The 11574-nt window shown below is 37.4% G+C and overlaps 1 protein-coding gene across 1 annotated transcript; it reads left to right on the top strand.

Moving 5' to 3' along the window:
* The first annotated feature begins 544 nt into the window (after positions 1–544).
* LOC5572557 (aurora kinase C) lies at positions 545–8882 on the top strand. The gene is made up of 3 exons (XM_001654016.2): positions 545–923; positions 977–1336; positions 8033–8882. Exons 1-3 carry the CDS (start codon positions 714–716, stop codon positions 8678–8680), a joined length of 1218 nt encoding a protein of 405 aa, XP_001654066.1. The 5' UTR covers positions 545–713; the 3' UTR covers positions 8681–8882.
* Positions 8883–11574: the final 2692 nt, after the last annotated feature.

Here is an 11574-nt window from a genome sequence, read left to right as displayed (position 1 = left end):
AATCCCCGCTGTATCCTTCTTTAAGAATAAGCTGAATAAGTTTTTTTAAATTCAGCTTTGAAATTAATTACAATCGTATGCCACCTATAGTCCACCATTGCTTTCAATTTCGGCAAACGGCATTTGGCCAAATGACCCGGAACCGACTGAAATTTTTGTACTGGAATCCTGGCGAATCTGACAGTCTGAAAGTCGAAAAGGTTTTCTATAACCGTTACTATTCCAGAACTAAGCCACGAAAAGATTTATTAAGATGAAAAAACGTGAGTTCCTAATTAAAATCAGTAAAAGTAGTTATGCAAACCGATGAGAGGCATTCCCCTTGATATCATCCTTAAGATTTGATTAAGTATGCGGCATAGAATCTATTAATAGAATGTTTTCAAACATTGGTCTAGAAATAATTCTTTTATCATTTTTTTTGGAGTACGTTCGCACATCAAACGTGAGTTAACTGCTCGGTGAACTCATATTCGAAAATTCACTCACCAGCTAGCTGTCAGATTCTTTTCGAACTCGTCTTTTGAAAACAGCGGAGCGCAAAAATAAAAAGATTCCGAAGAAACAAACGTTCGTTGCATGCACTTTCTTGCGGTGGTAGAATCAGGCCGTCTGGACGTTTTTGGCTGAAAAAGCAGTATTCAATTCAGTATTGATGGTGAAACTGTGAGCTGCTTTCTATCATTTCCATAAAGTGCCTTAGAAATAGAATTATGTCGCAGCTAAATAAGGAAAATAGAAAACTATTCCTGCAACCGCCAGTCAACGGAAAACTACAGGCAAGTGGCAGTGCAACAACAACCGGTACTTTTACATCCCGGTCATTGAAACCGATAAATCCGTCCGGTAGTGGCGCGGCATCCGAGTCCAAGCCACAAAATGTGTTCAAGCTACCACCTCCGCCAAGTGCTGCCGTTAAAAAGGTAATATAGCAAAGGCCCATTTGAAACAATCTAATCTTGAAAATCCACCATAGGAACAACCGAAAACCTTCACAAAGCCGCAGATTAGTGTCCCACAGTCAAAGGAAGATCCACAGTTCAAAGTCCCCACTGCACCATCAGTGACAGGTAAACCAAGATCAGAAGGGCAGAAACCTATCACCGGTTCTTCAACAGCAACGCAGGGACAGCAGCAACAGCAATCGGCCACCTCAACCGGGGCACCGAACAAAGAGAAAAAGAGCTGGACCCTGAGCAACTTCGATATAGGGCGACCGTTGGGTCGGGGCAAGTTCGGAAACGTCTATCTGGCTCGCGAGAAGGAAACCAAATATGTTATCGCCCTGAAGGTCTTGTTCAAGAAGGAAGTCCACGCCCAGGGAATCGAACATCAGGTGAGAATGATGAGTTTGACAGGGCTGGTAGCAGGTCTTTCTGTAAAGATTTGGTTACTATTTTAATGCAAGTCTCTATTTTTTAATGGCAGGTCTCTAAAGTATCTTTTCTAACCAAGTTTTACAATTTACCTCTCGTTGAAGTAAGTTTTAATTTTACATACCTAACTATGAATTTCAGGAGGATCCCTGAAAATGTTTCAAAATGCTATTCCAGGATTTCCTTCAGAGATGTTTTTTACCTTCTAGCAGATTTAAAAACAGTTTTTTTTTTCAACTTCCTACGCTGATATTTTACATTAAGTCGTGAATTCCTCTACAATTTATTTCAGGAATTGTTTTAAAATTGTTCCAGGGATTATAATATACAATATATTCTAAGGAATTTATTTGGAAGTCTTTCAGGAATTCCTCAATGAGTTAAACATTAGATTCATCCAAAAAATTACCTAGGAACTTTCTTCAACATTTCATTAACACATTACTTCAGCAGTTTTTTCAAACAATTCTCAAGGAATTTTCAAGTAATCTCCATGGATTCTTCAAACTTGATTGTGTTAACCGAACGAATACTACAGCATTTTTTTTTCGACCATTCTATATAAGCTTCTTCAGGGATTCTGATCAATGTTTTCAAGGAATGTATTTAGGAAGTTCTGCAAATGTGTTTTCCTGAAATTCTGTTGATTATTTCCTTTAAACATTTTCTTAGCAATTCATCTTGAAAAACCCTCAAGATTTTCCCCATTCTCAAAACTCTTCGCAAAAATGCATCAAGAATATTTACAGAAGATTCATCTCAAAGATTACTATAGGATTTATTTTACTGAATTAGTTGCTGATGAAATTCCTTGAAAACATCTTGAAAAAATGCATAACATAATACGAGCAATAACACTTATGATTTCCGAACAATGACCGGCCAGATTTTCCTAAAAATTCTTATATACACTTTAATTTACTTATTCCTGTTTGTATTGTATTTCCTTTCTTGGCTCCTGTAAAGTATCTTTTTGGTATCTTTTTTCTAACATAAGGGCTCTCAAAGTTCCTATTTTAAGCCGATACCAGCCCTGCTACAAAGATCCTTACAAGAATTCTTCTAGAGATTCCTGTACCAATTCTCCGAGAAATTTTTAGAACGATTTATCCTGAATTCGCTCCAGGAAGCCCTTGAGCACTCCAGTTATAGCTTTTTCCCCAAGTCTTTCCAAAGACTGGTATTTTCTCCAGATATTCTGTATATTCTTCTTTTAATTCTTCAATCGAATTCTCTAGTTGTTGTACTAAAAGATCTTCCAAAAATCCTAAAGTAATTCTTCCAAAAAAATTCACAAAGTCCAGAGTTTCTAAAGAAACTAGTTTAAGGATTTTTCCAATAAACCCTACAAGAATTTCAACGCATTATCAGGAACTCCATTAAAAACTTGTTCCAAGAATTTCTCAATAAATTCGACTTTTAATTGGTAGGTGTTCAGACAGACTGGATCAAGTGTTTTTAATGGTTCCAGAAAAAGGTGCCCCATGCATTCGAAATATCAAAATATTTACATTGTTCGCAGTAATAATGGAACTATTTGATAATACATCTGTATTATCTAGTTTAATCTGCATAGAGTATTATCTAGCTCATATCTACATAGAATAAAACAGAATAGATAGTTTTCAACGTATCTTTAGAACGCCAAGAAATCATGTAGTCAGGTCTGTCTGACCATTGATCAATTCATCGATAACTTTCTCTTTTTTCCTACTTCTCCAGCGTTTCATCCAAGCGGTTTTTGCAAATATTGCCTGGAAAATAGCTTTGAAGTCTTCATTGATTAATATGTATCTCGAAGAATCACTGGAGGAATCACTAAGGACATCTTAGTAGAAATCTCTGTAGATCAGTCTAGTCCACAAGTGCTTCAAACATTTCTTCTCCAATTTCTCGAGGAAAATCTTCAGTATTTTTTTTTACATTTGTTTACTTCAGAAATTTCTACTGGAATACTTTTTAGGACTCTTTTAGGGTTAATTTAAGGTTAATTAAACAAAAATTCCTCTGCCAATTATTCCAGGAATTTGCACATAAATTCCTCAAGGATGCTTAGAGGAATTCATTTAGAAATTGGTCAAGGAAATCGTAGAGCACTCCAATGCTACTACTTCAAGTAACTTCCACAGAAATTACTGCCGGGGACTATCCCAAGATTCCCGCTAAAGAATTTGTCACTAACTCTGTCACCGATTTCTGAATTTGTAATTTTAGGAAATCTCCCAAAGATCTAAAGAAGTTTTTCTAATAAAATCCACATTGATTTATTCCAGAGTTTTTGACGACATTCGCCTAGGGTTTGTTTTTTAGGAAACTACTAGATTCTTCCAGGAGTTCCTACAAAAATTAGGAAATCTTCTATATATTCTCGCATAACTTTTCAAACTAAGGGGTTCCCGTAGCCTCGAGGTTACGCTTTCGCTTCGCAAGCGGAAGGTTAAGGTTTCGATTCCCAATCCCCCCACACAAAAAACTCCGTCCAGCCACCAGAAGACGCCGCACAAAGGACCATGTATTGGAGAAGAACACATCCATCCTTCGTCAGTATCGGATGGTGACTGAGACACACTGACCCTCTTTGTAGGCTGTTGCCTCACATGACACATAAACATGACAAAATGAACCACCGCACATCAATGGATCAATGCATGAGTTTATTATTTGACGTTTTAGCGGTGCCATGTTATTTATGTGACCATGGCAACCCGTGAATTCGGCACCGCTCAAACGTCAAATTGTTTGGAGGTGATTTTAACCTTCAAATTGCCAAATAACCTCCAAATCATCACCTCCAAGTTAGTTCTAATAACCTCCGCTATATGATATATTGTGGCGCGTCGATCGTCGCAAGTTTATCGTTAAACAGTCAATTGCCCATGAACCTATGCTTGCTATAAAACATTTGTATTTTACTGAGCGCCCTGTTTTCAAGTTGTCCATGAGAGAGAGCGAGACAGCACCAACACACGGCGCACAGATATTAACTCCTGACTAACTTTCTGGAAGAGTTCTGGTGAATATTTCTTAAACATTTCAACGAAAAATGTTAAAAATGTCCAAAAAGACAATTATAATTAATCAATACTGATATCAGTGGCTATTTCTTAATGCCAAATCCACCAATAACAGCCACAAATATGCGATTCTAATCGTTTATGAGCACAACTGGCCCATGTAGGTTTTCGCACCAACACCTTTTCATTTCATTCTTTAACATTCATGTTTCAATATGTACCTTACTACCCATATAAAAATTACACACATATTTTGAAGATGTTATGGAAGAATATAAAGTTAGTTACTTTCAACCCAAAAAGCAACTGAAAAACGTGAATTGTGTTCAATATTATATTTTTTGCTGTTCAAAAGAAAACTAGTTTGTCTCAAATTCGTGTCAATAATCAATTGTATTCTGAAGTTATTTATTTGCAAAAAAAGGGTTCAATTTTACAGAAATTGTGCCATTTCTATATTATAATTGTTTTCGAATTTTGATTGCAGTCAGGATTTTTTTCAGAATGTTCTGAAATTCATTTACGACTTTCATCACAATGTGTTGTCGACAACCATAAACCTCGATTTATTTTATAGATTTTTTAAGAAATGCTTACAGTAATTCGTTTTGTCGACTTCGAAATCTTTAATGTATTTTTGACAGTAAGTTCCTCGAGTTTTTTTCCTACTGAATTCATAATTATAAAACATTAATCTATACAAAGCTAATATTCTCGTAGAAAATAAGAAAATAAATCTCCAATACGTCATCTTTTCGACCATTTAAGACAATCAAGTCTTATCCCAAACAGATAACTATACAGTTCTCTACATTTTAAATTCAATCAATATGTAGATTGGTAAATATACACATAGAACGTGCTTTCATTTCTCGTCATACCTTACCTTACCTTGATGGCTACAGCGTAGCGTCACGCCATTGCCGGGCGTATTGTAGAACTCCATCTTCGTCGGTCTTGGGCGAAACTTCTCCAGTTGCCCCGAACGTTTAGGGTCGCCAGGTCCTCTTCCACTGCGTACACCCAGCGTATTCGTGGTCCTCCACGAAGCCGCCGACCTCTACCTGGTTCTCTGCTGAATATTATTTTCGCAATTCTTTCTTCCGACATTCGCACTAAGTGACCAGCCCACTGAAGTCTGCCGCATTTTACACGCTTGATAATATTCGCATCTTTGTACACTTGATACAACTCGTGATTCATGCGTCTGCGCCACACACCATTTTCTAGTTTCCCACCGAGTATTGTCCGCAGCACTTTACGCTCGAAAACACTGAGAGCTTTCCGGTCTGACTCTTTCAACGTCCATGCTTCGTGCCCGTAGAGAGCCACCGGAAGAATCAATGTTTTATACAGGGCGGATTTCGTTTCCGTTTGCAAGCTGCGGGACCTAAGCTGGTTACGTAGTCCGTAAAAGGCCCTATTCGCAGCCGCAACACGCCTTTTCACTTCGCGGGAAACGTCGTTGTCACATGTCACAAGTGTTCCAAGGTAAACAAATTCTTCAACAACTTCAAACACATCCCCATCAAACACTACCTCAGGACCTACACCACCATGCCTGACTCTATCTCTACCTGCAACCATGTACTTCGTTTTGGTAGAATTAATGGTCAGCCCTATCCTCGCTGTCTCCCTTTTCAGAGGCACGAAGGCCTCTTCCACTGACCTGCGATCGATTCTAATTAGGTCTATATCCCCGAGCAAAGCTTGAGATCATATTGAAAACTAATTTTGATGTTGTGATGTCGTGGATTTTGATAACTCAGTTTGTTGTCATTTTGGTCGTTTTAACGGTTAAAATATCAAAACTGAGAGCAGAAAAATGTTCCGTTGATATCAAATTGAAAACTCTTTTTGCTGTCAGTGAAAGCAAATTGAAAACAGTTTCTGCTATCATTGAGAGCAAATTGAGAACTCATTAAGATATACATATTTTTGATTGATATTAAAATGTGGCTGCGACTAGATAAATGCTTTATTTTTATATTCTCATAGTATTTAAACATGTAGCACGAATAAATTTATAATTAAATAAAAAAAATATAAACAAAAATTTAAAATGATAGCAAAACGAAAACATAATATGATATCGAATATTTCATTGATAAATTGATATCGAATTATGATATCAACTTGATGCTGAAAACAATATATGTTTTCAACTTGCTTTCATTTTGATGTTGGACTTTGCTCGGGTCGTCCGCAAAGCCAAGGAGCATGTGCGACCTTGTGATAATAGTGCCATTTCTCTGCACGCCAGATCTCTTAATAGCACCGTCGAGTGCAACGTTGAACAGTAAATTCGAAAGTGCGTCTCCCTGCTTCAGTCCGTCTAACGTCACGAACGAGGTTGACACCTCGTCTGCGATCCGTACACTTGATTTCGAACCATCCAGCATAGCACGTATCAGCCTAATTAGTTTCGCCGGAAAACCATGTTCCGACATTATCTGCCACAGCTCATTTCTTTTCACTGAGTCGTACGCCGCCTTGAAATAAACAGATGGTGAGTCTGCAAGTTATACTCCCGGAATTTGTCTAGGATCATTCGCAAGCTAAACATCTGGTCCGTTGTCGAACGGGCCTCACGAAAACCAGCTTGGTATTCGCCGACGAAGGGCTCCTCGAGTGGTCTCAGTCTGTCATTTCTCGTCATATTATGACCAATACCTGTAATTTTAAAGCCATTTGTAGCACATTTTCTGGTCTTTAGGGCTTATTCACAAATTTCCTAACGCTGAAGGGGGTGCTGGGTGTCCTGCTGGTGTTACGGCTCATACAAAATGTGTATAACTTTCATACAAAAAGCGTTACGAGGGGGTGGGTGGGTATCGAAAATAGTTATTTTCAGCGTTATGAAATATGTGAATGAACCCTTATTTTGATCGTTTTGGTCACTAAAGTCACTATTATTTTGCTGTCTGACCGCTACCAGCCTTGTAACTACTTAAAGTAATTTCCACATTCTGACAATTTTCCACCAAATCTCTAACCGATTTCACCGGTAGTTATTCTAGCAGATCTTCCGAAGTTTCGACAGGTGCTCTACGCAAAAAAAAAAAAAATCCGCAAAGATTCATTCCAGAGTTTTTAAAAGAATATGTTAAGGGATTTATCCTAAGCCGCTTTTTTCCGGTTAATCTTCAAGACATTTTCATATGGATTTCTTCATAAATTCGTTTACGGTTCGTTTCAGAAATTGTTTCAAAGTCCTTCCAGGATTTTTTTGGCACTGCCCAAGAATTCCTCAATGGATTGTACCAGAATTTTTTCATGAATTGTATTATGGATTCTTAGCTAAGATAATGTTTGAGGAATTTCAACATTTCACACATACTCCAAACAATTTATGTGCTATTTTTAAATCTCAATGGATTTTGAAACATAGATAGCCAAATCCTTTTAGAAATACCTTTCGCATTTTCCAGGGATTTCTTCAAATAATACTTTGGTAGAGCCTCAATCAAACTAACAATATGAAAAAACATCAATACTTGTCGTAATTACAAAAAAATACTATAGAGAAACATTTGCCTGGATTTTTAGAAAAATTCAAGCATATAGTCTCTGAAGTTCAAATTTTAAAAACACTTTGCAGTATAGTTAAAATTCATTCAACTAAAATATCTCTATTTCCAGGTACGCCGTGAAATTGAGATCCAATCCCATCTGAGACACCCGAACATCCTCCGGATGTACGGCTATTTCCACGATGAAACTAGAATCTATCTAATTCTGGAATACGCACCCGGTGGAACACTGTTCAGCAAGCTGCAAACGCAGCCAGGGAACAAATTCCCGGAAGAACAGTGTGCAGTCTACGTCAATATGCTGGTGTCGGCTTTGATCTATCTCCACGAGCGGAACGTCATCCACAGGGACATCAAGCCGGAGAACCTCCTGTTGGGCCACGGAGGAGAGCTGAAAATCGCGGACTTTGGATGGTCTGTTCACGAGCCTACCTCTACTCGGACCACACTTTGCGGAACGTTGGACTACCTTTCACCGGAAATGGTCCAGGGGCATCCCCACACGAAAAATGTCGATCTCTGGAGTTTGGGAGTGCTAGCGTACGAGCTGCTGGTGGGGCGAGCACCTTTCCACGCTACCAGCTATGATGAAACCTACAATAAGATTATGAAGGTACGCTACGTGATTCCTCCGGAAATGTCCCGGCCAGCAGCTCATCTGATTTCGCGGCTGCTGGTGAGACAACCGGAGCAGCGCATACCACTGGAACAGGTGGCCAACCATCCCTGGATCAAGCTGCACGTCGGCTCGAAGTAGTACGAGGATATGCGTTTTTATAAGCGGTAGTATTTTGTGTTCTCTTATTGCCATTTGAGTTGTCCCATTCGAGTGAGAGGTGATTGTCTTAGTTCTTTTAAACTGGTCTACGAATTATTTCGAGAGAAACGACTTATGAGTGAGTACTCTAATGTATTTTGAGCGTTAAATAATGTAATAAAGCATAATAGTAAGAAAATTAGTAACGGTGTACATTATTCTCTATCCCTGGTAATGTCTTAACAAGTTGGCTTACTATTTGCTCTGACAATCGCCCTTGCAGTTCTTCGAATGCTAATAAGTATGCAAATACCTACTTAACATGCACAAGACGACTGGGTTTGTAATACACATTAACGAGTATTTGCTATCCCGATTCAAACTGTCCCAACCGGTCGCTTTATTTGCAGTTGGGCTTCTTAACTAGGTTCATAAGAAGGATTCAAATTATTCGTCTGATGCATTACTTTAACTTTATTCTACACTAGGTATTCATTTCAGGCGAATGATTTATACCAAAGAATAGAATGTTGTTCTATTTCAGTTAAATCTCCTTATCTCGATTTTGAATGAACCATATAGTTGAGAGAAGTATACCTATCGTAATTATTGCAGATACATTTAAGGTACAGTCATCCCACAGTTACGAATCAATTTTCAGCACAAAGTATGATTATAAATCAGAACAGTGGTGCGTGATGCTCATCCTGTGGCCTGCTAGTCGCATGTGGCCCTCAAAGCCCAAAAATGCGGCCCGCGGAAAAAAAAACTTTAATAAATTAATTGAAGAAAAAATAATATAAATTCCATTATTTTATCAAAACATACATTATTGCTTATAATTTCAATAGGAAATAAGGAAAATGTTTTGTGACTTTTGATCTCAGAAAAGTAATGCAAGGAATTTGAGAAATACTTTTTATTTCGTTTTGTTATTTGGGTTTTTTTTTTTGCGTGATTGCAAATATTTCCATTTTACGAAAATTCCAAATATTTCCATAAATATTTGAAAAAAATCTGGAAACAACCGTAATTTTCTGAAAGTATTACACTTCATCAATTTGAGAAGTTCGTAGATAATCAACAATTTTCAAATTAAGTTTCTGATTAAGATTTTTTTCTGCGATATAGTCCAAGAGCCCATTTACAAATTTCATAACGCTGAAAGGGGTGGGTGGGTGTCCACATGACGTTCATACAAAATTTATAAAACATTCTTACAAAAAGCGAGAAGGGGTGGGTGGATGTCAAGAATAGCCATTTTCAGTGTAGGAATAATGAGTTTAATAATATTTATAAAAAAGGGATAATCTGGAAAAAAATAAATAACATGAAGTGGAATTGAGAAAAAAAAAGGGTTTGACATATTTTTAGATTTTTTTGCTTGAGGACATTCTGGAGCTTGGAAAGCTCAATGCAATTGTACATTTGCATGGTAAAAATAGTGTTTGGGATATTTCTAATTGCGTTGCTTGAGGGCAATTCTGGAGCTTCATCCAAAGAAAGCATTTAGAAATCAGTTATTGTCAGATGTCGAGAGTTTGAACTTGTAAATCCACGCTGTGTGAAAAGAGTTTGGAATATTTCCTGATTTTGTTGTTTGAGGACATTTCAAGAGCTTGATAAGGTCCAGTCAAGGTAGCATTTCGAAATCAGCTGTTTTGAGAACTTGTAAATCCGCATGGTGGAAGTAATGTTAACTAATAACAACTTTTGAATTTCTGGAGCCTGATAATCTTCATGCAAAGAAGTGTTTCGAAATCAGTTGTTGTCAGATGTCGAGAGTGAGAATTGAGTATATTGAGTAAGAAGTGTTAGGAATATTTTTTGATGTCGTTGGTTGAGGACATTTCTGGAGCCTGATAAGCTCCATCCAAAGAAAGCATTTCAAAATTAGCTGTTGTCAGATGTCGAGAATCAGAATTTTGTAAATTGAGTAAGAAGGAATATTTCATTATTAAGTTGCTGAAGGATACTTCTGGAGCCTGATAAGCTCCATCAAAAGAAGCGTTGCGAAATTAGTTGTTCTCAGATGTCGAGAGTGAGAAACTTGTACATCCATATTGCGTAAGAAGTGTTGGGAATATTTTTGATTTCGTTGCTTGAAAACATTTCTGGTGCCTGATAAGCTCCATCCAAAGAAAGTATTTCGAAATCAGCTGTTGTCAGATCAGATGTTGAGAGTGAGAACTTGTAGATCCATATTGAGTAAGAAGTGTTTGGAATATTTTTGATTTCGTTGCCTTAGGATATTTCTGGAGCCTAATAAGCTCCATCCAAACAAAGCATTTCGAATTTAGCTGTTGTCAGATGTCAAGAATTAGAATTTTGTCAATTGAGTAAGAAGGAATATATCATTATTAAGTTGCTGAAGCATATTTCTGGAGCCTGATAAGCTTCATCAAAAGAAGCGTTGCGAAATTAGTTGTCGTCTGATGTCGAGAGTGAGAACTTGTAGATCCATATTGCGTAAAAAGTGTTAGGAATATTTTTGAGTTCGTTGCTTGAAAACATTTCTGGAGCCTGATAAGCTCCATCCAAAGAAAGCATTTCGAAATCAGTTGTTGTCGAATGTCGATAGTTAGAATTTTGTAAATCAACATTGAGTATGAAATGTTTGGAATATTTCATGATTTGGTTGCTTATGTATTTTTCTGGAGCCTGATAAGCTCTATCCAAAGAAGCGTTAAGAAATTGTTGTTAGCAGATGTCGAGAGTGAGAACTTGTGAATCCGACACTGCCCCGAAAGGCTCTTTTAAATTTCATCATTCCAGAATGATGATGTTTGACTGTTAAAATATTCTTTAAAAAACATATCTTCTTGCACGGAGTGTTTATAATTACCAATGTCACACTTTCTATAAATAATTTAATGTAAAGATGAATCGAAGCC

The sequence above is a fragment of the Aedes aegypti genome, chromosome 3 (assembly GCF_002204515.2).
Source record: "Aedes aegypti strain LVP_AGWG chromosome 3, AaegL5.0 Primary Assembly, whole genome shotgun sequence".
Taxonomy (NCBI): domain Eukaryota; kingdom Metazoa; phylum Arthropoda; class Insecta; order Diptera; family Culicidae; genus Aedes; species Aedes aegypti.
This window is presented reverse-complemented; position numbering and strand designations above follow the sequence as displayed.

Excerpts from the sequence above, each read along its gene's own strand:
- LOC5572557 (XM_001654016.2), top strand. The coding sequence starts at position 714 with ATGTCGCAGCTAAATAAGGAAAATAGAAAACTATTCCTGCAACCGCCA. Across the intron at positions 924-976 it reads CAAGTGCTGCCGTTAAAAAG|GAACAACCGAAAACCTTCAC; the intron begins GTAATATAGCAA and ends AATCCACCATAG. Across the intron at positions 1,337-8,032 it reads CCCAGGGAATCGAACATCAG|GTACGCCGTGAAATTGAGAT; the intron begins GTGAGAATGATG and ends CTCTATTTCCAG.